The sequence below is a fragment of the Python bivittatus genome, unplaced genomic scaffold (assembly GCF_059951505.1).
Source record: "Python bivittatus isolate LINGU-HERP-01145 unplaced genomic scaffold, Pbiv_v1 ctg000180_np1212, whole genome shotgun sequence".
Lineage (NCBI taxonomy): Eukaryota > Metazoa > Chordata > Lepidosauria > Squamata > Pythonidae > Python > Python bivittatus.
In genome coordinates this window covers 787,930-815,166 of record NW_028277047.1, presented here as the reverse complement: position 1 = coordinate 815,166, position 27,237 = coordinate 787,930, and the positions used below count along the sequence as shown (strand labels likewise).

The window sequence follows — 27,237 nt, the reverse complement described above, 5'->3', positions numbered from 1 at the left end:
AAAACATTCCTAAAACTGATCATCAACAATCAGTTGATCGTGTGCCCGGTTGAGGCTGAGAGATCCATTCGGGCTTTGACAGTTTGCCTTCGATTAGGAATGCGGACTTCACGGGAGGCCATGGGTTTATCATTTTAATTTTTTTCCAAAAAGAGATACCAGCAAATGAAGACTACAAGCCATGGTGGGGATGGTAAGTTTCCCCCCACCCCAATCCCGCTGCTGTCCAAGGCAGTGCGTTTGCACCCACTTGCAGCCTGGAAGATTCACGGGGGGAGCAGGGAGAGGATTTCCCAGCAGAGTGGACGAGCAACTTTCTACGTTAGACCCAGACGGGACACGGAAGGACAGAAAATAAATAATAAGAGAGTCACAACAGAGAGAAGAAAAATCAAACAGGATGTTTTAGGGAAGAAGCAGTGCGGTTGCAGGACAGCTGTGAATGAGCTGGTAGCAGCGCCTATCGTGGCACACGTCTGGTTATTAACCATAGATCAGAGTTTTGCTTGTGCTCAGGGGTAGCTCCACCATCTGGATGTGCAGCAACTGGACAGGAATAAACCAGAAACAAAACGAAATCCTTTGGACCCTGCTGGCACTGTAGGACGGCTTTGAGGCGGCATAAGACGACCCCCAAACAAGCGGAGAAGCTTGTTAACGCTGCTTTTGTTGCCTCTCGAGAGCGCCAAAGATGACACCGATTTACTCGCACGAGGAGACCCTTTTGCGGAAACGGAGAGGCCGCCTGTGATTTAGGTGGCTGGCACGCTCTGCTTGATTATGATCTTCTGCCTGGTGGCCCGCACGCCAGGGTCCGGCACCGGCGAGCCTGCCGCCAGGGCAGCCGAGGCACCCGCGCTGGGCAGTCCATGGGCTGTGATGTACTTCTTGTACGCCTCCCGGATGATCTTGAAGGCCCGGATGTTGGAGTACGGGATGTCTGTGATGGGGTCACGGTAGATGGCAGTCTTGTGGGTGACGGGGCAGATCTCCTTCACGGGCAGCTTGGGGGGCGGGGATTTGGGGAAGATCCGCTCAAACGTCTCGTCGTCGCTGAACGTGACGAAGGTGCGGGAACACTTCCCGGCCGGAGCAGCAGCCGAGGGGGCCTCCGGGTGAGCCTCCTGCTCTAACCTAAGGGGGAGAAGTGAGTCGCTGAGATTGGCTCTCAGATCCGGAAGGGCCTGAGGACCTTTGCTGTGAAGTGGCCTTTGGGGCAGGACCCACAACGGCAGCCAAGAGTCCTCAGTGCCGTCAGAGGGCTGGGCCAAGCTGCTGCTCTCTGCCGTCCGCTGGAAGCAGGGACTTACCCCTCCACATCCACGTTCTCCTCCTTGTAGCCCAGGTCGGATATGAGGGGCATTGTCCCCGAATAATAGCGGATGGTGGGGCCCGTGCATTTCCGCTTCTTCTGCACTTGCCTCTTCTTGTCTGCTTCCAAGCGTTCGTACGTCTCTGCAAGGGAAAGCCAAGCTCTAAGGGCAGGACTCGGCAGCACGGGGCGTGCTCCCAGGTTTGGCCCCCAACCCTTCTGGCAGGGTTGGGAAATCTCTGGCCCCAAATCCTGGAATCCGTTTTGCTTTCTAAACCAAGATTGAGCTGGGAACAGAGGTTGGAATGGAGAGCATTTCTCTTTTCAGAATGGCTATTTCTGCCCCAAAGCCTCCACATCGTTTGTCCCAGAAACCAACAGGTTCCCCCTCACACCGGCCAACACATTCCGTAAAATATGAGGGGAACACAGGTGAACCCCCTTGAAACAGTTCAACAACGGAGACCTCATTATTACTGAATTGCATCCTGCCTGGCAGAAAGCTTCCGTCTTCCTCCTTGTGGACTAGCTGCTTTTGCGAGCGACTTACCCAGAGAGCGCAAGTTGAGCTCCTCGGTGACCTTGGCCTCTCTCAGGAGCTCTTCCTGGGTCAGCGGTCTGTCATAGCTTGGGCCGGCCCCCTTCTTGCGCTTGGACTGCACCTGGCGCTCCTGGAGGCGCAGAAAGGTTTGGCGGGTGTGCTCCGTGGTCGACTGACGCATGTGCTTCCGGCCTGGAGAGTGGAGGAGGAAGGCAGGCAGAGGGGGTGGGAAGCCGAGCAAGGGAGCTTCCAACCCAGGCTGGGGAGGGAAGGTGGCGTTTTACCCCCACCGGCCCCCCAGGGACACTTACTGTCCGCCGCGTCTTCCAGGAGCTCCACTGGCGCTGACCTCTCCTCTCTGGTTTTCTGCGAACTGCAGGCCGGGACGTCAGGTTTCTTCAGCCTCAGGCTTTTAATGGGTTCCTGCAAAAGGTGCAGACTCGCTCAGCGTCTCAGAACAATCAGCTGCACGTCGCTAAGTGGACGAAAACCTGACCGTCGTCTTTGCGGGTCCTCACGTCTCGGGACCGCGAAGAACGGCATCTGCCCTTCCCAGAGCAGCCTCGGAAATAAACCGAGCCCAGGCGGCTCTGGGGGGGCCACCTCACCTTGTAGGCCTTGGTCACCACCCTCCGCTTCCGCTTGGGCTCGCTGTCATCCTGGTCGCTGCTGGGCTCCTCCCCTTCGTCGATGTCAAAGTCCGAGTCCACTTCGTCTTCGCTGTCGGACTGGTCCCCTTTGTATTCGTCGTCGCCCGATTCCTGCCAAGCACCCCAAGTGACGTTTAGGCAGAGGGCACGTTCCTTCCCAGCTGCGGTGGTGAGAGCGCTGAGCAGAGGTGCGGATGGGCCCTCCCTGGGTGCCCATCTCGACCCTCTCCCCCATCCGGGTCCCCAGGGGTCGGGGGCTTCAACACCCAGACCTCCTGGCAGGAGCGCCCCACCAAACGAAGCACCGTGGGGGGCGCCGTGCCGCTGGTCCCGCTAAGCTTCTCCTGGCGTTTGGCAAAGATCAAAGTGACAGAGGTGCTGATGGCAAGGAGAGGAGTAAACAGAAGCAGCAGGATGCTGCCCCGCTGTGCCCCCGGATGGCGCTGCCTGGGGAGGAGTGGCACAAGGCAGGATCGTGCACCAAAAGGCAACCCGGGGTGAAAATAAGGGGATTGTGGGAAATGACTTCGTGGAAAGGCCCAGGGGTCGCTGCGGCGGTGAGGAAAGGGAACGACCCCTTTGGACTACAACACCCATCCCCTACCCACCTACCAGGGATGGATGTTGTACTCCGCCATCTCCGAGGGGCGCGATGGGGAGGCTGCGGCTATGCCACAGCAACGCCCTCCCACCCGAGCCTCCCCAGGAGGAGCCGTGAGATGGAGACGATGGGTCCTGGAGTCCAGTCCAGCCAAGGGGCGACAGGTTGGGGAAGCGCGTCCTGGAAGACTCCGCGGCCCCGCCCCCGGCCTTCTTCCAGCCAATCCTGCGCAGGCCCCGCCTCCCCAGCGCTGGCCCCGCCCCTCCGCGCTCCGCCGCCGACCTCCGTGAAGCCCCCGTATGTCGTCTGGTAAAACTCGTCTTCCTCCTCCGCCTCCAGCAGCCCCGAGAGCCGGTTCCCCGCCGTGCGTCGAGGCGCTCGCCCGCCGGCCAGGCCTGCGAAAGACGCGGAGGCCGACGACGACGCTCCCGCCGCCGCCGCCATCGTGCTCCTCCCTGCCCTGCGAGGGAATCGATGCGCTCGGCTCGCCACTGCGCGGCCTGCGGGGAGGGAAGCGCCGCGCGGGCCGGCTAGGCGCGATAGGTCGAGCGCCGATGCCGCGAGCGGGGAGGGAGCGATCCGAGCGCCTGTGGAGGCCGGGGGCGCCTGGGCAGCGGCCGCGGCGCCCCCCTCCTCCCTTCAACGTCGGGCATCGAGCGGCTTCCGGGATGCGGGCCCGTTTGGCTGGGCGCCCCGTGGAATACGGCTTTGGGAGGTAGACTGCTACTGAGCGTGGAGGTTCCACTTTTGTCCTGTGCCGATTCATTAGCGGGCCGCTGCGGCTGGAACTGGCGCTGCGCCTGCCCCTTTTCTGTGCTCTGTTGGCATCGCAATCAGTGCTAGGAATTGGCAAGCCCAAGTGTCAAAATCAGATCCTGCGGTGGTTGTAGCTTGTCATGATAATGTGGGTGTGTTTATAGAGGCCGCTTCATGTATTGCTTTAAGCCTCGAGGGGACCTTTATCCCGGAAGGCAGAATGCAGCGAACTGTTTTATGGTAGAATCTCCAAATAAATCGATTTAGGGTCTGACGTCACTGGTGTCTGGAAAATGACGTTATCACGAGGCGGGGACGGAACGTTGGTAGCGTTGCTATGGGGACGGGCGTGCCTGAGCGTCGGGGCCTCGCAGGACTCCGCCTCCCGTTCGGAAGGAGCACGCTCTGTGACGCAGAAGAGGGCACGCCCACTGCAACGTTGACGTGCGGAGGTCCGCGACAGTCCGCTTTCCCTTCTGCGCCTGCGCGGGGCCGCTTTCTCCGCCCCTTTCCGGACGGTCGGCGTTCCGTTGGCATAAACAAGGCGACGCTGCCCCCTCAGTTTCTCCCTCCCGCCGGCGCCAAGTGGTTTCTCCCGACTCCTCTCGGGCGGGCCGATCCCAGGAAGCAGGGGGGAAGCGCCGGCGAGGGAGCGACCGGGAGGAGGCGTGGCCACCCCTCCGGGCGCGAGGGTGGCACAGCCCATAGCGGCGACCGGAGCGAGGCGGGCGAGACCAAGGGGGGCGGCGCGGGGGGAGGAGAGAGGAAAAGGGGAAGCGAGGAAAAGACGGGAAAGGAGGCGGGGCGGCGAGGAGAAGCGCTAAGATGGCGTCGGCCGGGCCCGAATCCGGGGGCAGCAGCAGCAGCAGCAGCGGCGCCGCCACGGGTAAGGAGCCTGCGGGGGGGCGTGGGTTCGCCCCGGGGGGCGGGACCTCATGGGGACGGAGGGGCCCTCCCCTCCCTCAGATTGACCCCCGGGGCGCCGAGGGAGGGGCCCTCAGTGAGCTCCCCTTAAATGGAGGTGAGGGGGTTGAGGGTGAGCCCTCTTAATCTGGGGGACCGGAAGAAGGGGGATGGGGAGGGGTTGGGGCGATGCGGCGCGTTGCAGGGGAAGCGTTGAGGGGGTCCGGCTGAGCGAGGGAGGGGGCGCAGCGCCCGCGGGAAGGGGAGGGGGTCGCAGACGCCGGCGGGGCCCGGGGGGTCTTTGAAGCGAATGGATTGCCTTGGGATCCACCCCCTCGCTGGGGGGCTTTGGGGGGCACCAGCCCTGCCATTGGGGCTGGGGTCTCCTCCCCAGCCCCCTCCTGGGGAGCAGGGAGCAGCCTCGGCCATCGGGTGCCCCAGTGGGGGAGGAGGAGGGGCCTGGGCGGTGGGGTGGCGGTGGGGGGCTGCCCCCGGGAGCAGACGGACAGGCTCCCTTAGGGGAGGGGGCTTCCCGAGACTGCCCCCCGTCCTGCCATTCGAAGGGGGCTTGATCCTTTTGGGGAAGAAGCAGGGCAGTGCAGCGGTTGCCGGGGCGGCGTGGGCGGCCCCAGGATGGGCACTGCGGGGTCTTGGGGAGCACCCCGTTCTGGGGAGGCCTCCTGCCGCCTCTCCTTGCCCACCTTCCGGTTCCCGGCCGGGCTGCAAGGAGCCGACCCAGCGGTCGCAAAGCAGCAGCGGGCACCCATCGAGTCCCCCTCCGTGGGCTTCCTCTGGCAAGACTGGCCATGAAGCGGGAAGGGGGGCTGGCGTGCCACGAAGGAGCTGGTCCTGAGTCACAAGCGGCGGGGAAAGCTGGCATCCGCCAACCCCTCACCCACCCCACTGGCGCTCTGCTTGACGGTGTCTGTCTGTCTGTCTGCAGTTCAGGATGGAAATGCGCATCTCTGCTTTCTTAAAAATATCTGCTGGCTCCCTTAGAGCGTTAAAAGTGGGTCGGACGATTGCATTTCTTTGACCCCAAGCTGAAAGCAGGAAGAGTCAAGGATGAGCAACGCCAGTGACTTGTTCAAGCAGATACATTTTCCAGCCAATTCAGGGCTTCGAAACGTATAGCTGAGATAAATCCAAATATTAGTTAGAATGTATGAATTATATATGTCTGCTTTTTTCTTTCCCCTGCTTCTTGATCCTCAGCTAGAGACCTGATAAGAAAGCAAATGTCAGCCTGGGTTTTCCTAAGTCAGCAACCAAACTGGAGACAAGATTTTAAAAGAATAACTCATTAACCGGAAAGGCATTTAGGAACTTTTCTAGTTGCAACTGGTATTCTGACTCTTACATGTTTCATACTTGCGTAAAATAATAAAGTTCTGACCATGCCGTGCAAATTGGACCGGCTGGGATACCTTTTCTGTGCAAATATTTTTATTGATTTTTCTGTGCTGTGGGTATAGGCTGCTATTTTCTGCTGTGGCCTCTAATTCCAGGTGGTTTCTCTTCCAAGGGAGTCTAGCTTCCAAAATACTTGAACTTGTTAGAAAAGCTGTTTGGGATAGCTTCTGAAGATTATGGGATCAACCCTTCCTACCACCTTTCCTTTCTGGCAGATATCCCGCTGTTTCAGCCTCCTTCCCAATGGCTGCTCCCCTTGAGGGCAGCCCAAATCTTCAGTTTTCCAGTAAGCTATTTTAGGCACTGCCTTTTAAAAATAGACGTTGATTCTTCTTGTTGCAGCAATTCTGGTCTTTGAAACAGTAGCTTAAGCATAGCACTGACTACAGTCCTTTTTTTCTCCAACGTGTCACCTGAACTTTTGCAAATGGATGTTGCAAAATTGTGGGGTCAAAATGTCAGAAGCCTGTTGGTAGCCTTGAATGCCCCTAGAACCATCCTTCTGCCCTTTAATGCGACTTAAGAGGACAAGGGCCTTTTCTGGAACCTTTTGCATGGAAGCATTTCGATTCTGTACCGCATGGTCACAAACCCACCAGAATATGCTCCACGCCCTTTTGTCAGCTTTTCTGCGTTGCTCCTGCCCTGAAGTCCTCTGGATGCTCTTTGCTTCTCCAGTAAAAGTAATTCTGATTTCTCCTCCCTTTCTTGGAAACTGCATGTTCCTTCTTTAACAAGCGGAACAAACAAAACACTTTTCTTCTTTTGAGTCTCGCGTGGGTCGTGCGTAGCTTCAGCATCTTGGGTCTGATGTGTCCTAATATTCCTTCGAGCAATGTGGAAATTCAGCCTTAGTTTAAGGAGGGAGGGGTACCCTCAGAAGGCTGTCCACATCAGAGGGAGATTTGGTCAAGAAATGGTTCATTTGAGGGCAGATAAGCTCCCATTTCCCTTTTTCTGATGCCTTGTTTCTCTCATTCTTGTGCTCAAGACTCCAGTCTGTCTAAAGCAGAACCGATTTTGCTCTTTGGGCCTTATCTAGGAGGCAGAGCACGCCCTGCATTGCACAGAGGGTGGTGTTTTCACTCAGGCAGAAAGCTGACTTTGCACATTTTTCTCGGAGCGTCTGAAAGCTGCATCTCTAAACTAGGCTTCTCTACCCTGCGTGTTCTTCAGTTGTGTTCAGGCTTCCATTTCAGACTTCCCAGGCTAGGGGAAGCCGCTCTAAATCTGTGCTGTCGATATGGGAGGGAACCATTTTGATCAGGGCAGAGTTTCCTTTTCTGGAAATCTAAGCCACTATTCAGGATACAAGGCTCTGGAGATTTATTTATTTAGGACAGTGCCTTAAAGGACAGCTTACAAAAACCTTTAAAAAGGTGAACACAGTTCTTTCCCAGCTTTAAATTTTAAACTCAGAGGCTAGAAGGTTTGTTCTCGGTGAAGGTAGCTTCAGCAGGAGCATCATAAGGGGGGGGGGTGTTTCATGGTAGAAAATTTTCATAAGAGGGCGTTGGAGGCCTTGTGGAGGTGGAGATGCGTCTGATGAGGAAGGCGATAGAAAATAAGGTCTCCGCTGAGCGGAGCTCCTGGGAGCTCCCCAGGCACCTCCTTGTGATTTTTTGGGCAACTCTAGCATAGTCCTTGCCCCTTGCCTACCTGCTGAGGAGATCGAGAAGGGTGCTAAAGGGGGAAGGGGGGCAGAGTGGCTGGTGCTCCTACTTGTATGGAAAGCCACGGGGATGCTCAACTTTTACAATCGTTTTCTTGTCGACAGCCTTTCCCCCCCTCCCTAACGGAGCGTCAAACCTTCCTTATCAGAACTGTCTGCTGAAAAGCTGCCTTTCCTTTGGTCTTCCCTTCCTGAACGACTGTATTGCTTCCTCTCTCTCTCTCCTCTCTGCCCAGCCTTTAGCTTCCTCTGCTGCTCCGTGGTGCCGTCTCGAAGACGTAGATGTATGGGTAAAACCGAGGCCTGAGCATGACCCTCCTCTGTGCTAAACCGCCTGGCCCATCATTGCGTGCAGTGTGGAAGTGACCGGGTGATGCCCTTGCATTTTTCTGCGAGAGCTGTTTTTGCGCGAAGCAGCTGCTTCCCTTTCTCCCCCTTCCGCCACGCTGGTTTTAAGAGCCCTCGTCCCCAGCGGGGCCTCAGCGTCCTGTGCTCAGGCTCCTTCTGGGTTGACCCCATGGCCTTTGTAGCAGAGTCGAGGGGTTAGCCTCAGGAATGCCTGGCAGACTAATCCCTGGAAAGCTGCTTAGTCGTATATCCCCATTTTAGAGATGGAAAGCTTGAGGCCTCAAGGCAAAGCCTAGGGAATTCCAGGCCTCTTTCAGAGCATTGGGACAGCAAAATCTCTCTTTCCCAGGGTCCTAAGTCACCCTCGCTAGGCCCTTCCAGACGCAAGCTTGCTAGAGCTGTGGAGTCAGCTATGGTAGGAAAATGTGCCACTAACCCAATTTTTTCCCCTGGTGTCAAACTGCCTAGCCAGCCGCAGTTCAGCAGCCTCTGGCCACAGACTCGCCCCTGGGCAATGCCATCTTCTCCTTTAGAGCTTTTGCAAATTCAGCGCATGTCTGGCCAAGCTTCACCTGCTTCTGCAGCACGTCTTCCTGCTTGAAGGCTGGGAGCTGTTGCGCTTGGTCTGGCTGGGGTTCCTCCTTTTTCTGTTTCTCTTTCTTTTCCAAATCAAACTCGAAACGCCCAGAAAATGTCTCTGCAGAGCGCTTTAAAATAGGAGTGGTCTGATATGGATCCCTGGGAGAAGATTGAGTCGAATGAGGGTCCTACTCCGATTTGTTGCATTTCGGCACCTCCTAAATAATTCTCCCTACACGCTGGAGCATGGATGGCAGAGCATCACTCCCTCACTCCAGTGCCTGGAGAGCGTCGCCCCTCAGCTCTCCCTTCCCACAAGGGGTTGGGCGATGTCTGGCTGCATACCGAATCCCAGAGCCAAAGGATGAGATCCGAAGCAAAGCCCCATCTTTTGAAGATGGCCTGCAATTCTCTTCTTTGGGCGTTGAGGCCAGCCCAAATGTGTGGAGCCCTGACTGTGAGAGTCTGGGGTTTGCGGCAGAGGGGCCCTCGAGAACCCAATCTCGTGCGCGCCGCGCCTTGCAAGCAGTTGCAAGTTGCTTTGGCAAATTCCCAAAGCAGAGAACAACAGTGAGAGGAATAACAAAGACACGAGCATTTTGAAAAGCGTTGTCATCGTCTGTTCAACTGTGTTATAGCTGCCCACTCTGACAGATCAGAGATCATGTTCTCCATCAGCCTAGTGAAGGCTGAGAAGTGAAGTTGGCTCCCCCCGCTGAAAACCCAGCCCTGCAAAGAGCTGCTCTTCAGCGATTCTCCTTGCCCAGCCAAGGTTTTGCCTGCTGCGTGAGAGGAGGTTGGGAGGGCTGATTGAGGGCGCCTTTCCCTCTCTCGGTTTAACCACATCCCCGTCTTGGGCTGGGCTTGCAGCGCTGTTGGGGCTCCCACCGCCCACTAGAGGGTGCCGTTCTCTTGGCATCTCTGCCAGAGGGCACCCCATTAGAGGAAGCTCCATCTCCCGATCACTGGGTGCCCTAGGGGCAGACAGGCAGGCAACCATCCAGGAGGGGCCGCTTTCGGTGCCCACATCCCTTCTGGGTGGGATGTGTTCCCAGACCCAGAGGAGAGAGGGGCAAATGGCTTGCTCAAGTGGAAGGTTTGCGGGCTTGGCGTTTCTCACCCTCGGCCAAAGGAAACAAGGGCGCTGGCGGTGGAGAGCCAGCGGCTGCTGGCAGGCCTTCCTTTGAACTGTTATAGGGCTTTCTCTCAGGCAGCAGGAGTTTCCCACGGCTGGGTCCACACCTCGGCCCAGGGCTCAAGCCACTGGCATCTGGGTGACTCAGCTCCGAATGATGTGTGTCACTCCGTTGGCAGAAAATGCCTGGAATTTGGAGAATCCGGCCATGGTTATGTTTGAAAAAGTCAGGCCGCCAGCCAGAAAGCGCTGCTGGGTGCAGAGGGGGGAGAGGTGGATGGGCAGCCTCGAGGGAGCAGGGCCCTTAGCAGGTTTCTCTCTCCAGCCTGGGCAGGGGAAGACTGGCAGGACTAAGCCAGTCCTATGCAGGTGTCAGCCAGAGGACCGCTGTATGCTGGATTCGCTGGATCCCGTGCAGTGTGTGCGTTGCGATGGTGACCTTCCCCAGCGCCCCAGCCAAAAAATCGCTGGAAAGGCCTTTGAGTTGGCTCGGCGGGAGGCGTAATCTCTGAACGCCTCTTTGTTACCTGCCGCAGTTCTCACCCCCTCCCCCTCTCGCTTGCAGGGGCACCAGGAGCAGCAACCTTCAAAAAGTCCTTGGAGGTAAGTTACAGTTAAACAAACAGCAAGCAGGTAGTTCTGGAAGTGCTGACGAAGACTTGGTTGGGGTAGAATGTGCTCCCGGGGAGCTCAGCGTAAGCAGACCCGCCGTAACGGCCTCGTAAAAGCTCAGTGTTTCGGGAACGGAGCAGGCTTGGGGGGGTGGGATGGCAGGGCAATAATCAGTTGCAAACTGTCATCCTGTGCGGTGCCAACACCACACCACCCTCTGCGTTTACACCCTGTTATAAACGTGGAGCTGTTGGCAAAGCAAAGCAGTCCAGGGCACGGAGAGGCTTGCGGAGCAGGGACAGTAACCCAGGAAGGGACAGCTGACCAGAGGCATTTTCTCTGCCCCACCGGGGTCGCTTGAATGCCAGAAGTGAACACCACACGAGCCAGCGTGCCCTCAAACTTCAGAGGCCTTGGAGCACATCAGAAATAGCAGGGATCCAGGGTGGCGCTGCTTCCAAGCGTGGGGTGTGCCCGGCCTTTGGGATGGAGGGCACTGCTGGCGTCGTCCCAGGCGCACCGAAGCTGCCTTGGGAGCTGTGGAGGACAGGGCCAAAAGTGTAAGGTTCCCTTTCCCCAGGAGGCAAAGGCGTAACCCTCCTTTTCCCCGCTGGCGGGCTGGTGCTCCCCCCGTGTGGGTGGGAAGCCCTGTTTTCTTTGGGACCCGCTCCCTGCTCGTCCCCGGAGGCTGTTCGCTGCCGTGAGTGTGGGGTGATTGAAAACACTCAGCCGCCTCTCTTCTGCTCCCAGGTGCCAGGTTCCTCCGGGCACATGTCCTTGCAGACGATAAAGAAGGGCCACCGGAGCGTGGATTCGACCGGAGAGACCACATATAAAAAGGTAGGCGCTGCCGGTGCCTCTCTGCTCTCCTCCCCTTCCTCTCCAGGGTCCGCCTTGCATTCTGAAGGGCCTGAGTCATCCTGCCCAGCATAAAAGGCGCAGGTAAACGTCAGATGTCAGAGGCTGATCTCCAGCGGCCCAGGCTGAGATCCCAGGGATTTTGAAGGCCTGTCACTGGTGAAAGAGAGGGGTTTTTCTTAAAGCTTCGAAAGATTTCCTTTTTCCTGTCGAGACTTCCGTTGTTGTTGTTTGGGCTATCGAGGACAGAGACAGCTAGACGATCTGGGATTCCCTTCACTTGTCCGTTCTTTTCCTGCCCAAAACGCAGGCGTGCTCTCTGGAGCATGCGTGGCCTCTTCCTCTCCTCTGCAGGGGGGCTGCTCTGACACCCCCCGGGTCCAGCGTGGCTTGGATTGGGGCCGGGATGCTCCAGTTGGCTTTGCCTCGGAACCTGCTCCCGATCCCTGGATGAAATGGATATTAGCCGGGCCGGTTCCTTTCGAAAGCCGCCTTTTTCCGTAAGTGGCCCTCTTGCTGCTGCCCAGAGATAGGCTGGAGACCGGGGAGGTGGGGGATGCGTGGGGCCCAAGAATTGTGGGGAAACAATGCCCAGGGGAGTTTGGAGGAGTCCTTTTCTCCCTTGTTTTCTTTCCTCAGTCAACAGAGTCAGGCAAGGAGATCAGGAACAGACGGTGCTCTAAGGCTATTCCCTCTCGAGCAGCGCAGGCAGAGGGCGGCTTCCCCCAAAGCCTGCGCTAGAAATGTGCCCCTCCCTTCCTCCCAGACTTGTGCGTGAGGCCGGGAGCCCATCGTTTCCGGCTTCCTTTTGTTGTGTTTTCAGCGTTTGCGGGCTCCTCCTTTGCCCGGAGTGTCGGGTTGGCCTGTCGTGGCAGCTGCTTTGCCGCCCGTGCCGTGCGGCCCGTCGCTTCTGCCCACGCCTCTGAAGCGTGCCCCTCGCATGGAGGAGCCGCCCACTTTCTCCCGCGGTTCTTCGTTCCGTCAGTCGGTGGCTGATGGGTGGGTTTCCGGAGCCTGGTCCCCGGTGAGCAAAGCGAGATCAGGGGACGGTGGACGAAGAGCGGGTGCTCAGCCCCGTCCGACGGCTTCGTCTTCCCACAGAATGGGAAGAGCTGTGCTGCAAGTTTTGGCACGCGGCGTCTGTAGCTTCGCACAAGCCTCTACTCGTGCAGCTGCGTCCCAGGGTTCTCCAGCCTTCCAGGACGCATCCCTAACTCTCAGCCGAAGACGTTGCTTGACCTCAGCGGCTGGCTTTGGCGCGGTGTTCCTGTTTTTATTTCCAGAGAGCCATTGGGGGTCCCAGAATTTAGCAGTGCCTCCTAGCCGTCAGAGACAGGTCTTTTATTTCAGGACACCTGTCTGGTATCCTAAGAGCAAAGAAGAAGGAAGATTAGAAGGCCCCCAAACTTGCCCAGAGCAAGAAGCGGGTCCCAGGCTGTCTGTGATTCTGGGTGGATCTTCCCAGGACTGAGAGAGAAGCAGAAAGTTCAGCCTCTCCTAGCATGAAACGGTGCGGGGCTTGAGGAGTGGGCTGGATACCCCCAGGTGGAGTGGGAAGATCTTCCCCAGGCTCCGAGCTGTCTGGCAGGGGAAGCAGGAAGAGAAGACGGAAAGGGGATTTCCAAGCGCTGGGGAAGGTATTTGCTGAAGAAGGAGCCGCGCCTTTGACGTAGGAGAGATTTAAAGCAAACTAGTTTCTTTTTTCCCTGATAATTGTGGCAGTCAGGAATTTCCTACAACCAAGAAGCGGTGTGGGCAGACCTGCTACGGTAGCCATCAGAGCCTCCTTTTGTTTCCTCCCCTTCACTCCCAAATGCCTGTGTCTTAGCAGGTTTAGCCGGATTAAAAGTTTTGGGGGGTTTGCTTTCTTTTGTTTCTTGTAAAATTCAGCCCGAAGAAAAGATTTAGAGAACTCGGAAGCTTTGTGGTGGTTATGGTGGTCTCAGATATGGTGTCTGGATCCCTTCCCAAATGGGCCATCTTTTTACAATGAAATGTTGAATGCTAAATAGACAATATTATTGAAAGTTGGGAGCCCCCGGCTGCTCTCCTCTTCAGGCCCAAATCTTAAATGTGGTTGGTTCACTGTGAACTTGTCTAACTTCCCTCGGATACCCAGTCCAACCGAAGTGTTTTGTAGCAGTTTGAGACGCAGTGCCTCAACCCCGGAGGCGAGGCTGGTGGGCAGGGGAAGATGGGATTTGCAGTCCCTGCCCCCGCTCTCCAAGGGTTGTGGAATTGTCTCACACCAGATGGTTTCGCAACAGGGTCTTCCTTTGAAATGTCTGTCTAAAGGAATGACCAAATCATGTTAAAATGCTGATTTGGCAGCAAGAACAGGCTAAAGTCTCTTGGCTCAGCAAAACCCAGGCGAGGGTGACGCGTTCGGGCTGTTTGCAAAAGGATGTTTTTGGACTGCAAATCAGCACCGGCTCTTTTTCTGTCCCCTCCCCGCCAGACGACTTCCTCGGCTCTCAAAGGCGCGATCCAGCTTGGCATCACTCATACGGTGGGCAGTCTGAGCACCAAGCCAGAGCGGGATGTTCTCATGCAGGATTTCTACATGGTGGAGAGCATCTTCTTCCCCGGGTGAGCCACTGCCTGCCCACCTGGCCTGGGGAACCACAGCCAGGCCAGGCGGCTTCCGCAGCCGCTCCCTCATCTGCCCCCCCCGAGGCGGGTGATGCTCACGGCCCCTCTCTGTCCCTCCCTGCAGCGAAGGCAGCAACCTGACCCCGGCCCACCACTACAACGACTTCCGCTTCAAGACCTACGCCCCCGTGGCCTTCCGCTACTTCCGCGAGCTCTTTGGCATCCGGCCGGATGACTACTTGGTGAGCAGGCTCGGGGGGGCCCCCTTGGGATTGAGGAGAGCCACGGGGAGAAAATTGGGCCTGTCCCAGGACGGAACTCGCCCGGCGGGGCTGGATGGGAACTCTGGGGGGACGAGGTTCGCAGCGCTGGTCTTTTAACCCTCTGTTTCACACACCCCCAGTGCTCCCTTTGCAGCGAGCCCCTCATTGAGCTCTCCAACTCCGGGGCCAGCGGCTCCATCTTCTACGTCTCCAGCGACGATGAATTCATCATCAAAACTGTTCAGCACAAGGAAGCCGAGTTCCTGCAGAAGCTGCTGCCGGGTTACTACATGGTGAGTGGGGCGAGTGGAACAGGGAGGCAGCCCAGGCTGAATGCCCTCCCTTGAGGGTGACCCTGGGGGCGAGAGGCGCCAGCCCCAGTCTCTCCTCCCCGCCCAGGAGTTGCGAGCTCCCTGCAGTGATGCTCTGTGAGCTCTGGTCCTTCTTGGGGACCACGGACTTCGTGGTCCCTGCCATTCTCCTGGAGCTGGCGTTGGGGGTCTTTGCCCTGAGAACTCCCCTCCTTTCCGCCTCCCAGAACTTGAACCAGAACCCCCGGACGCTGCTCCCCAAGTTCTACGGCCTCTACTGCGTCCAGGCGGGGGGCAAGAACATCCGCATCGTGGTGATGAATAACCTGCTCCCCCGGTCGGTGCGGATGCATCAGAAGTACGACCTGAAGGGCTCGACCTACAAGCGCCGGGCGTCGCAGAAGGAGCGCGAGAAAGTCTTTCCCACCTACAAGGACCTGGACTTCCTGCAGGACATCCAAGATGGTCTCTTCCTGGATGCCGATATGTACAGCGCCCTATGCAAGACCCTGCAGAGGGACTGCTTGGTAGGTTGGGGGCAGCTGGGGGGCTGGGTCGGTGCCGGCCAGTTTGGGGATCCCCGAGGACCTACGTTGTTGTCATACGAGGGTGTCCGGGATAGGAAGGGTGGATCCCCGGGTGAAATGCAGCTGTAGATCTCCTTTTCTTCTGATTCCTGACTTGGATTCAGATTTTGAACCCAGGAAGGCAATCGGGCCTTCTTGAGTTTGAGGCTGGAGGTTTCTTTTGCCAAACCAGTCAAAGCTCTTGGCTTTGTTGAAAAGCAGAGAGCAGGTAATCCCTGTCTTTAAAAATCAGAGAGAGAGAGTTTAATCCACTTTTACAAGTAGGGGTAAAAGTAAGGGCCCTTGGGATGGGACACGCGGGCTGCATTTGGGTTAAAAGGGCAGGGAGATGCTTTGTGACGAAGGCGTGGGGAGGGGCAGTTTCTCCACCTGGCCTGGATTTCCTTAAGGAGGAGGCTTGTCTAAGGTTCTTCAGCACGAGTGGATCTTTGCGCAGAAGGGCTTTTATAACTTCCTGGAATGAAGTCTGCCTTTTGTTCTCAACTCACCTGACCTTGCGCTGCTCCTGGTGGAAAAAGAGACCGAAGGCAGCCCAGCCTGGATCGTGGCTTCATGGCTTCCTCTGGGGGTTTCTCCTTCTTCTGCCCCCCTCCACCTCCCCAGGTTCTGCAGAGCTTCAAGATCATGGATTACAGTTTGCTCGTGGCGATTCACAACCTGGACCTGGCTCAGCGGGAACGGGCGGTGGCGGACGGGGCCTCCCAGGCAGACATGCGGCGGCCGGCGGGCCAGAGGGCCCTCTACTCCACCGCCATGGAGTCCATCCAAGGAGAGGCCCGGCGGGGGGGCACCATCGAGACAGATGACCAGTAAGTCTGCAGTGCCGAGGAGAAGGGGCCGTTCAGACCAGGCCCTGCACTGGTTTGGCCTTTGCGGGCCAAGCCTTTGGGTCTCCAGAGCGGAGAAGCGGTGTCCTTTGGGCGGGGGTCCCCTCCCCAGGTTGTTCTCTGGCTGTTTCTCCGCCTGAGGCCGGCTCCAGTCCGAGGCCTCTCCATTGCACGCCTCTGTTTTCTCTTTCCTCTAGGATGGGGGGGATCCCAGCCCGAAACGCCAAGGGGGAGAGGCTGCTCCTCTACGTGGGGATCATAGATGTGCTCCAGTCCTACAGGTAAAGTAACCTGGACTTCTCCTTCCCTGGGGAAATTAGACGGTTGGGGCCCTGTAGGATGTCAGCCTCAGTGCATTCATGCCAGGTCCGTGCGCATTCAGTCTCGTGGGGGAGGCTGGCTCTAATGGAGGGAGGAGAGGAGGAATTCAGACGCCTGGGGCAGTTTCTCTCACTCTCCCGGTGAGGCAGACAGACAGCTTCCCGGCCTGCAGGAAGTAATTAACGCTGACAAAGCAGCCAAGGAGGACAAGCTCTTACAGCTGTGCATAGTCAGGTTCAGCAGTTAGTTGCCGAAAACACCCCGGAAGTGAATAATGGTGGGAGGCCCGTGGAAACAGGGAGCAGGCTGCGGTCGAGCCTGAAAGGAAAGCAGGACAGCCAGGGTCAGCCCAAGCAGGCCTCCAGAAGGAGACCAGCCTCTCCTCGGGAAAGATGATTCTAGCAGGACGCCCCAGCCAGTTCCCAGTCTGAAACCCAGGCTGATTTTAAAATTAACTTATCTCCCCCTTTCCAATCTCTTCAGGTTTATGAAGAAGCTGGAGCACTCCTGGAAGGCGCTCGTTCACGATGGGGTAAGAGGCCAAACTGATTGCCGCCTCTCTCGTTTTTATGAGTGTGTGCAAGCAGGAGAAGATCCTGTTCCCCTCTTCCGGGCTGTTGGGGGGAGATCAGGCCTCCCAAGCACAAGAACCCATATCAGCGGATGGAGGGAGGGGGCCGCTCTCCTCCTGCTGCCAGAAATGAGATGGAGGGAGGCTGTGACAGCCCAGCCTTGGTGGCAAAACGAGGGCTTCACACCTTGAGACGCTCAAGTCTGCATCTGCCCCCCTGCGTTCAGAGTTTGGGGGGGGCAGGCCCTCCGCAGCAAACTGGAGCCCTTAATTTCTCCTTGGGGTAATTTTCATATGCTTGCTTGCAGGATACAGTCTCGGTTCACCGGCCGAGTTTTTATGCAGAAAGATTCCAGCAGTTCATGTGTCATGCGGTGTTCAAGAAAATCCCTTGTAAGTCCCTTGGGTCACGGGCTGGCCTTGTCTCCTGCTGTGCGGGGGCAAGGGTGCTGGGGTGGGACTGTGTTCTCTCCCCCCCCATACTAGCAGGGTCATTATGGAGACTCTCAGAACAATTTTTAGCTGATTTCTGTTTCTTTCTCCCCAAAGTGAAATCCTCCCCTTCGAAAAAGAGCCGGTCCGGGATGGGCCCTCCCCGTCGGCCGGGCCAAACCGGAGCCCCTTCTCAGGTGCTGGGGCAGGGCGAGACAAAAGTCCAGGTCACGATGGAGGCCGAGGTGGAGCCAGGTGGGTGGCCTCAGGCCAGTGAGCGCCCCTCGCGTACAACCCCGTCCCCGTCATCAGAACTGGGGAGAGGCTCCAAACGCAGCCCCCTCCTGCCCCTTTGTTAGCAAACCCGATCGGGGGTGGGCCGGCAGGAAGCAAAGAGGTGGCCTTGGCCAGTGTGTGATAGGGAGGCTGGCTGCTCCCCCCAGCCAGCATCCATTGGGGTTTCTTCTAAAATGCCTTCTGGAGAAGAACCACAGCCTCCAGCACCAGGTGCTTCCTTTCCCACCCCAGTTGGGAGGGAAGCCCTGCCCTGGGTACAGCCTTGCTGGACAGGCAGTGTGAGCTTTCCCCAAACACTGCCCCCGCTCAGCCTCCCCCCGTTCCCACCTCGCCTTCTCAGGTTCCCACCTGGGCCGCCCCGACCTGCTTCCCCAGACGCCCCCCATCGAAGAAGCCAACAGCGATTCAGCAGCGACCACCTTATCCACCTCTTCTCTGGGCAGCCCCGGGCACAGCTCGCCAGCAAACCGGTCAGTTGCTGTCCCCAGCAGTGGGGGGGGCAGGAGGGCAAAGGTTTCCCCGGGTGTCAGAGGGACACTCCAACCAACGTGCTGCTTGACAGTCACGGCCAGGAGGAAGAACGGCCTCTGCTCTGGCGTGAGATTTCAGAGGGCTGCTTCACGAGCGATGGCTCACCCAAAGCTGTTTCACTGCAGGCAGCGTGCCTTAAGTCTCGGGCCTCCAGCACTTCCGCTCCCCAGAAAGGCCTGGCCTTACCCAAGGACAAGAATGGGGAAAGGGGTCAGAGAGGGAGGGGCTGGGGCTTGCCTCCTCCCATCTCCCCCGGTGTTTCCCTTGTGGGACCTGCCCATTCCTGGGGCTGAGGTGATGCTTGGGGAGGGGGCTGTCACCTAGAGTCGCCAAGCTCCCCGCTTCCTGCCCTGAGAGCACAGCCTCGTCACTGGGGGTCAGCTGCTGCCTTCTCACTCTCCCCTTTTTCTCCATCGTTCAGGTCAGCAGGAGCAGAAGCACCCCCACCAGGCACCCCAAAGGACCCGGCTGCGCCCCCTCCAGAAAGCTCTTCCCTTAGGTGAGGGGGGGTTGGAGACTCCCAAAGGGACATCATCACTTTCCAATGACATCATCTCCCGGGGGCCCCCAAGAGCCACCCTGCCTGCGACTCTGCAGTGCGTGTGAAAGGCATGAAAGGGGAGACGCAGGTCGCCCTCTGCTTTGAAACAGGGTGTCTTCCCTGCTTCCAGCGCTCCTCCTGTCATCTGCAGCTGCACTCTCCAGTCCTGCTCCCCAAAATAAGCCCTCGGGGGTGGGCTGGTTTGAAGTGTGCTGAGGGCAGCCAGGGAGGAGGAACCACTGGGGGAAACCTGAGCAGGATGTCTGAGCCTTTGGACCCCCATCCCCAGGTGCCCACCGGCAGCATCGCTGGTGGAAATTCAGGACTGCCTCTTTAAGGCGCCAGGCTGTCCCTCGCAGGATTTTCTCCAAAGCTCAGTGCCAGAATCCCCAGAATTCTGGAGAGCAAAGGGACAAATACTTTGACTCCCGTAAGGGAAGGTCATAGCATCCTGGGCTTCTGATTGCAGAATAAGATCCTTACAAACACAGAGAGAGGTTTGTACTGTCTGATCTGTATTTAACAAGCCGTGAAAAGTTCCATCTCCCACGCCCTGGTTTGTAATCTGTTTCTTCCTTCCCGTTCCTGCATTCCTGCTGGCCTGGTCTGATGGGTCTCCAAATTTCTTAGCTGTCCCAACGTATTTTTCTCGAGAACAGCTTAGTCGGACGTTTGATCAAAGTGTCTGGCCTCTGAAAATTTTGAACCCCTTGGAAAGGGATGGGGGGAAGGGTCTCTTTTCTACAGCTCCTCCATTGACAAAAGGCCTGTCTCTTAATCTCCACATAGGTCAGAGAGAGAAGAATTTATCAGTTCAGACAAGTTATCTGCGGAGGTAGCTAGTTCAGGATGTTTTCAAGTAGGTGAGACTGAATCTAGTCAGATGAAGCAGCCATGCCATAGGGCAAGTAATCCCCCAGGGCCACGAGTGCAACTTGGGTGCAACTCAGTGCTCCAGGGAGCCCCAAAACTGCCTTTCTGGCCAGCGAGGGTGCGTGGTGGTGGAGGGCGCTAGATCCTTCTCTGCAGCTTGGAAGAGCTTTCTGGCTGGCTTGCACGCTTCCATGCCCAGGTGTGCTTCCCACTGGCCTTTGCTGGGTCCTGGGCGCCAAAGTGTGTGTGTGTGGGGGGCACATGTTGGCTTAGAAGAGTGTATGTGTGTGTGAGCGTTCCTCAGCCCAGATTCACTGGCTGACAAGAGTAGGGGTTAGCCACGGCCTTCTGAATCCCCAGCTGGCACCAGTCACTTTGGCCCAGAGAGGGTTCGTAGAACAAGCTGGCAGCGGTTGCCCCGCCCCACTCAGCCCCTTTGCTTTCCTCCCCCAGTGCTTCGCCCAGCCCTGCCAGCCGAGGGCAGCCATCTGAGCTGACGCAGCAACTTGGAGATTTGGCCGAAATGGAAATCAGTTGTGTAAGTCTCTTTCCTCCCTGTTTGGATGGCCCTTTGGGGACGTGGGGAAAGGGCCCCACGTGGGCCACCAGCTGAAAGCGGAGCCCCTGAATCCAGCCTGGATCTCACAGTGTGCCCTCATCTCAAACACACAGGGCCACCCCCACCCCCGGCATCTGCCTTCTTCTTCCTGAATCTGATCCTTCCTCTTTCTTTTTTTAATTTTTCAGTGAAACATCAGTGGGATTCCTTTCTTCCTTTGGGGGAACACAAGCAGAAGATTTTCTCCACACTCTGCATGGCCTGTCTCTTTGCGGGGAGGGGGGACCAGCCCCCCACCCTTTGGAGCTGCTGATACCACAAACCGAACTGAGCAGACTGAAGGCTGGGCTCCCGCCCTTAAACCTTTCAGGTGGCCAACGACACCCAGCTCGGGGCTCTCAGAAGGCGTCCCGGCCCCCTCCGGCCCGGGCAGAGGGCGGACCCCCACGGAGCCACACAGACCGGGGGGCTTCAGAGGAGAGCAGCGCCACAACATCCGGTCCATCCTCGCTTCCTGGAGGGGGCGTCAAAACAGACGCAATGTTGCCCACTTGGAGACGTTTGCAAAAGATGAATGCTCTTTTAATTTTAGTTTTACTTTTCTAAAGCATATCGAAGCTTCTTTTGTGAATTGCCGTTATCAGGGGGCTTTGCTGAAACGTAGGTGGCTCAGCCCAGGACCCTCTTGCTCCCCCTGCTAGCACGCCCGTGCCCGGGGGGAGAAGCCTTGTTTCCAGCGCAGCGTCAGCGTGGAAGGCAGGTGACGGCCCTCCCAGACACGCCGAGCTGTCGCCCCCGTGCTTCAACTGGTCACCCGCGCCAGCTGGCCCAACCTTGCCATCCTCCGCGCCCCTCAGCCACTCTTGCAAAGCGTGAAGGGGCTGTAACCCAGATACGTCTGAAGGGGCTCTTCACACAGGCGTGTTCGCCCAATACAGTTTTCCAGTAGCTTTAGTATTGTACTAACGGACCAAATTTAACCTCCCGAGTCTCGCTTTGTGGCAGCAGATGTTCAGTATTAAATCCTTTTAAGAAGCTCACAACATTTCACAACAGTCAGGACTCACTTTCTTCCCCCCCCGCCCCCTTTTCTGTGTTTTATAGCTATGCCACAAGTTTCCTTCCACCTTTCTGGTTGCTAATATTTTTTAGCAATTTATAAGAACGGTCAACTCCCTTAGTTACTCTACACTTAGGCTTTTTTTCCTTCTTTCAACTTCTCACAAGTTGGCTTTGGAGGTCATGTTCCGGGTCCCAAGTGTGTTTCTTGCCCCAACAGGGTGTCTGCAGCTCATTGAGGAATTCATTGGAGTAGTAACTATCCAGAGGAGGTTTAGCGGGCTATCAAGAGAAATATATCACTGTGTCCGAAAGAAATATCTATAAAAAATCTAAATATTTCTTGTAACCCATTTTTCAAGGGCAAGGAGGGGAAAAAAAAGTATTGTTTTCGCAGCAAGAGTTTTATAGATATTTTTGTGAACAATGTCAGTAAAGCATTTAATGGCAAGCAGACTAGCATTTAATATCACTGCAGACTTAGACTTTAGTACTGGAAAATGGGCGAAGGGGCATGGAGTCCTCAAGGCGAGATCAGGATATATAAATGGTTAGTTCTATTTTTTTAAAAAGAGTTTAAAAGACAGCCTTAGAAACTGATGTCTGGTCAGATGGCTAGTGAAAATAGTTGGGGGATTTGCCTCGAGACTTGGGGCTGTCTTGTTCAACTTAAGTCTTGAATCTGTCCCCAAAGTCTGTTACATGTTAAGGAACTGTCTATATTAGACGCTGAGCTCCTAAGAAACTGTCCTACACGAAAACAAGGTTCTTCACTTCACTTGGGGGTTTCCTGCCACAAAGTTTGTATTTATGAATTTATATTTTATTTCTGCTGCCCCGCTCTCTCCCCAGCGGGAGAGGCGGCCCCGGTGCATCGTTTGTTGCTTTGACTGATTCTTCAGGGAACAAACTGCTTGTTGGGAAGAGGGGCGTGCCGCGAGTTTGCTTCCAGCATGTATGCTAGCCTGACAGAGCAACGCTGGTTGTGCGAATGGACTTGGCTTTTCAGGGCGGCGCCTGGCCTGTTGCCCTCTCCTGGCCGGGGGCTGCTGGCCAGTTCCTGGTGCCACGGGAGGGGGCCGGCCTGGGGCTCCACCCGCTGAGAGCCTTCTGGGTGCCTCAAAGCCCACCATGCCTGCCCAAATGGACACTGGACCTTTCTCTGCCCCCAAGCGAGGGGATGTAAGCAGTCAAATAAAGCTTTCTTTCAGTAAGAGGCTGTGAGTTTGAAGCTGCTGCAGCTGCGGCCAGGGGCGGGGGGGCCGTGCCTCTCCCACAGCCCCTCAGGGATGGGGTGGGGGGCACAGGCCCATGGCTGAGTGCCGTGGGGGCAGAAGGCGAGCTCGGGGTTGCTGCAAGGCCCTGGCTTGGCCAGCGAAGCTGCGCCAATGCCCAGGTGAGGCTGCCCCGGCTCCCTCCCTCGGTCACACCTTTCCTGCCAATGCCTCCTCAGCATGGCAATGCCGGCGGGGGTCCTCGTGGCCCGCGCGCCTGGCTTGCCAGCTTCCCCTCCCGGCGCCCCGAGGGGCTGGCAGGGCTCGACCCCGGCCCCACTGGCCGCCTCCCGCCGGTCCGAGCTCGGGAGCTCAACGGCCGTCTCCAGCTGGCCGTGCTCGGGGATCGGAGCCTCCCGCGGACGCGGGGAGAACGCGGGGTGCCCAAGTCTCCTCTCGGCTCCGGCCAGTGAGGCCGCGCGCGGGAGGTGACCGTTACACGGGGGGCCTCGCGCCCGCGCCGCCGGCCAGAAACTGCGCCCGCTCCCCGGCGGCTCGCCGGGTCTCCTCGGCGCCGATCCCCAAGCCTTCCGCTCGCCCGGAGGGCGCTCCGCTTGGTTGGGCGAAGGCGCGCCAACAGCCCCGCTGAGCGCCCCTCCATTGGCAGGACGCCGCCGCAGGCAGCGCAAGGCGCGAGCTTCATTCGTTCGCTTCGAACGGTTCTTCCCTCCCGTGCCTCCAAAGCGGCTTGCCCCGCCCCGCCCCGCCCCGCCCCTTGCTCTTCAGTCCCCGTGAGCTCCAGCCAGCAAGGAGGATAAAATTTGGGGGTCTGGCAATCGGGGGCGCCGCTGCTTTGACTATACACGTGTAAGTGCCACCGTGCACAGAATAAACATAGGTAACCTGGGGCGCAACGCGCACGCGCAGGGGGGGAAAGTTCAGGGAATCCCACGCATGCGCAGCGGGGTCCGCGGCTCGCCCACGAGCGGTCGGCGCAGGCGCTAGAACTACCCCTCCCGGGATGCTCCGCGCGCCGACCTGCCAAGAAGGCTGCCGCTGATTGGTGGCGCGGCGGCCGCCGGCAGGCAGGGGGCAGAGGCAGGAAGCCGAGGCAGGAGGGCGCCGGTGGGGCGAGAAGGGGCCGCGATGGTGCTGGAGAGCACGATGGTCTGGTGAGCGCGGGGGCGGCGAGGGACGGAGGGACGGCCGGCGGGCGGGCGGGCCGGGCGGGAGGCGAGCGGGGCCCGGGGCCGCGTTTCCCTGAGTCATGGCGGGGAGGGAGGGGACCTCGGCGGGGTCTGGGGCGCCCGGCCGGAGGGGGGGCAGTCGGGGCTGCTCTTGCCCCTGCCGCCCTGCTGCTCGCGGGGGGGCCCTCCTGGAATGGGGGCTCCCCAGGGCTGGGGGCCAGCCCCCACTCGGCCCTGCTCCCCCCGGCCGGGCGAGCCGTGCCCGTGCCCCGACTGGCACTGCCATGCCTCCTCTGCCCCCCCAGCGTGGACAACAGCGAGTACATGCGGAACGGGGACTTCCTCCCCACCCGCCTGCAGGCGCAGCAGGACGCCGTCAACATCGTCTGCCACTCGAAGACGCGCAGCAACCCGGAGAACAACGTCGGGCTCATCACGCTGGCCAAGTAGGTCCTGCCCCCCGGGCACCCCGGACTCGGTCCCGGGCTCTCACCGGGGCCTTCCCGGCACTGCATGAACCCGTCCTCGGCCGCGGAGGGAACAGCACGATGCTGGCTTTGTGGTTTGCCCGGCGTGGGCTTTCCTGTCCCAGACCGCCCCCCCCACGGATGCGTTGTGAAGCCGGTCCGTTTTCGTTCCAGCAACTGCGAGGTGCTGACCACCCTGACTCCGGACACGGGCCGCATCCTGTCCAAGCTGCATTCGGTGCAGCCCAGAGGGAGGATCACGTTCTGCACTGGGATCCGAGTGGCTCACGTAAGCCGGCTCTTCCCCCGGGATCTCCCGGGCCGCCATCTGGACCGAGTCATCCCGGGCGCGGTTGGCCACGGGGCTGCCATCCCCGCCGCTTCTTGCCTTGGCTGAGAGACTTGAGCTCTCGACTCGTCAGATAGAGAGGCTTAAAAGCTTTGGGTAAAGCTCCAGAGGTCTGGGTTGCCTGCGTGGTTCTATCTGCCTATGTATTCAGACAGATGCCAGGTGGTCGTTTGGAACTGGATGGCGTCGTCAGTAAATAAAAGATAGGGACCTGTTGGGGTCCAGGAGGGGAAAGCTCTCAGGAGCCCCAGGTTCTGAGCTCAGCAGAAGGTATTTCTCTCGGACAACAGTTTGCCGAGAGGGTCTGGCCTGCTGATTCTGGCTTCTCCTGGGCCTCCTGCTCACCTTCCCGGGCACAGGCCTTCCCCCAGTTCCCTCTCGGGACAGTGATGCAGCGGGCACAAGCTGACTCCCAGGCCAAGGGCAAAGCAAAGAGCCGGACAGAAAGAGGGGCAAGTGGAAGGGGCCGCAGCCCCTCCCCAACGCTGTTCTTCCATTTCAGTTGGCTTTGAAGCACCGCCAAGGGAAGAACCACAAAATGCGCATCATTGCCTTCGTTGGGAGCCCCGTGGAAGACAATGAGAAAGACGTGAGTGACGCAAGAGTTGCCAGAAATGGCATTTCTGGCCTTTTTTCAAGACGGAGCCGCTGTCCCCGTAACCTCTTGCTGTTTCGGGTTGCCTTGGTTCAGGTTGCCCCAGGTGCCCGTCCAGTGAAGGGGCCTGATGGCCCTGCATTTCAAAATGGGTCCTTTGTTTACAGCTTGTGAAACTGGCCAAGCGGCTGAAGAAGGAGAAGGTGAACGTGGACATCATCAACTTTGGAGAAGAGGTGAGGGGCGCCAGGCTCGCTTTGCAGAATCAGGCTCGTAGCGAGTTTTGCGGCGACCTCCCTGACTTTCCCCGTTTCCTTCCCGCTCTGGTAGGAGGCCAACACGGACAAGCTGACAGCTTTCATCAACACCTTGAACGGCAAAGATGGCACCGGCTCCCACCTGGTGACTGTGCCTCCTGGGCCAAGCTTGGCCGACGCCCTCATCAGCTCCCCGATCTTGGCTGGGGAGGGAGGAGCCATGCTGGGCCTGGGAGCAAGCGACTTCGAGTTCGGCGTGGATCCCAGCGCTGACCCAGAGCTGGCACTGGTAAGGCATGGAGGCTGGGAGCACCCCTAGGGCTCTGGAAATCGGCTTTCTCCAACCTCGCAGTGGGTTGGTTTGAAATTCCCAGAGTCCCCGAGCTAGCTGTGACTGTCTACGGAATTCTGGTAAATGGATTCCAAAACGTCTTGCCATCTAGGGGTGGTTGTGTTGGGGAAGGGGCTGTGGATGCTGGGTGGTCACTGATGTGTCCCTCTGCCCCCCCACAGGCTCTCCGAGTGTCGATGGAAGAGCAGCGACAGAGGCAGGAGGAAGAAGCACGGAGGGCAGCCGCCGCATCGGCTGCCGAGGCTGGTATTCCAGCCACTGGTGGGGATGGTAAGCAAAGAACTGGCAGGGGGAGGGTGACATTTTTCTCTTTGGAGCCCACCGAGGCCCTTATTCCCTGTTTTCCTCATTTCTAAAAAAGAAAGAATGGAATTTCTGCGTTTGCGTGTGTTCAAGAGAGCTCTCTTCAACTGAACTAGTCTCAAAAACATCTGTGAAAATAAGGGAAGGTGGCTACGCATTTGCGTACTGCCAGCCAGTCCCTTTCGTAGAAATGGAAGTCCAACCCTTGCTCAGCACAGCATCGAAGACCACCCACAAACAATAACTCACCCCTTCCTTTCCCGTATCCCAGATTCAGATGATGCTCTGCTGAAAATGACCATTGGGCAGCAAGAATTTGGCCGAGCTGGCCTGCCTGACCTCAGCACCATGACCGAAGAGGAGCAGATCGCCTACGCCATGCAGATGTCTCTTCAGGGGGCCGGTGAGTGGGGGGGCCAGGCTGGGCCGTTTCCAGGGATGGAAACCTCGACCAGGGGACTCCCACTGCCACCGTCTCTTTTCCGTCCCCAGAGTTTGGACAAGGCGAGTCGGCGGAGGGGGAGAGCTCGGCTGATATGGACACGTCAGAACCTGCCAAGGTTTGAGTCTGGGGGCACCGAGCTGGGCTTGAACGGGGCAGCCCTGAAGGCAGGGCCAGATCCAGAGGACGAATGCTCAAGAGATTCTCAGGGCTTCCTCATGAGAAAGGATCTCCCCTGGCCCACATTCCATGTTTTATTTAGGGTCGTGGTTGCAGCTTTGGGGACGCTCTCTAGACAATTTTTGATTTTTAAAAGGGGCCAAGGAGCCTAGGATGGCAGTGGTGCAGAGGGCTCCTGGGCCTGACCTCCTCTCCTGCCCTCGCAGCTTTCACAGGACTCCTGGCTCAGATGGTGGAGGGGCTCCCCTGTGGTTTATTCCCTAATCCCAGATTAACCCAGTCACGGCTTGCTGTGATGCACGGCCCCGGTCTCCCTCCCTCAGGAAGAAGACGACTACGATGTCATGCAGGACCCCGAGTTCCTGCAGAGCGTTCTAGAAAACCTGCCGGGGGTCGACCCCAACAACGAGGCCATCCGCAACGCTATGGGCTCTCTGGCCTCCCAGGCCTCCAAGGAGAACAAGGACAAGAAGGAGGAAGACAAGAAGTGAGGGGGGGCTGAGCCCCTCCCTGTCCTTGTGCCCGTGTACCTCCCGGGCTGTCTGGCCCGATAGTGGTCGGTTGCCATAATCTTTCAGGGGCTGTCTGTCTGCAGGATGTGGGGTTGTTGGGGGGTGGGGTCCTTTTCTCATTTTGCTTCTGGTTGAACAGTTAATAAAACCCTTAAATTTTCTCTGCACTCGGTGTGTTTTTTTTTAAAGCGGGCTCCCAAAGCATCGTGATTGGGTTAAAATCAAGCAGTGGAAG

At 58.0% G+C, this 27,237-nt stretch overlaps 3 protein-coding genes across 8 annotated transcripts; 2 read left to right on the top strand and 1 right to left on the bottom strand.

Annotated features, from left to right (window-relative positions):
* Positions 1-121: 121 nt before the first annotated feature.
* VPS72 (vacuolar protein sorting 72 homolog) lies at positions 122-3,573 on the bottom strand. The gene is made up of 6 exons (XM_088137127.1): positions 3,387-3,573; positions 2,462-2,614; positions 2,165-2,276; positions 1,863-2,045; positions 1,311-1,455; positions 122-1,134 (listed from the first exon to the last, which is right to left on the bottom strand). Exons 1-6 carry the CDS (start codon positions 3,546-3,548, stop codon positions 753-755), a joined length of 1,137 nt encoding a protein of 378 aa, XP_087993253.1. The 5' UTR covers positions 3,549-3,573; the 3' UTR covers positions 122-752.
* On the top strand, positions 3,566-22,358 carry PIP5K1A (phosphatidylinositol-4-phosphate 5-kinase type 1 alpha). Of its 6 annotated transcripts, none has more exons than XM_088137122.1 (16): positions 4,553-4,746; positions 10,476-10,513; positions 11,273-11,362; positions 13,839-13,969; positions 14,097-14,214; positions 14,376-14,528; positions 14,774-15,073; positions 15,737-15,942; positions 16,158-16,241; positions 16,765-16,813; positions 17,161-17,245; positions 17,402-17,539; positions 17,922-18,051; positions 18,534-18,611; positions 19,980-20,064; positions 20,274-22,358. In XM_088137122.1, exons 1-16 carry the CDS (start codon positions 4,686-4,688, stop codon positions 20,274-20,276), a joined length of 1,749 nt encoding a protein of 582 aa, XP_087993248.1. In that variant the 5' UTR covers positions 4,553-4,685; the 3' UTR covers positions 20,277-22,358. The 6 variants fall into 6 exon arrangements, with proteins under 6 accessions (XP_087993247.1, XP_087993248.1, XP_087993251.1 ...); XM_088137125.1 differs by having other exon boundaries at positions 4,608-4,746; positions 8,085-10,513; XM_088137124.1 differs by having other exon boundaries at positions 4,631-4,746; positions 5,979-10,513.
* Positions 22,359-23,370: 1,012 nt separating this feature from the next.
* On the top strand, positions 23,371-27,163 carry PSMD4 (proteasome 26S subunit ubiquitin receptor, non-ATPase 4). Its single transcript, XM_088137120.1, has 10 exons — positions 23,371-23,530; positions 23,851-23,991; positions 24,187-24,301; positions 24,864-24,950; positions 25,124-25,192; positions 25,287-25,502; positions 25,727-25,835; positions 26,140-26,271; positions 26,361-26,428; positions 26,814-27,163. The coding sequence occupies exons 1-10, from the start codon at positions 23,505-23,507 to the stop codon at positions 26,979-26,981; spliced, it is 1,131 nt and encodes a 376-aa protein (XP_087993246.1). The 5' UTR covers positions 23,371-23,504; the 3' UTR covers positions 26,982-27,163.
* The last annotated feature ends 74 nt before the right edge of the window (positions 27,164-27,237 follow it).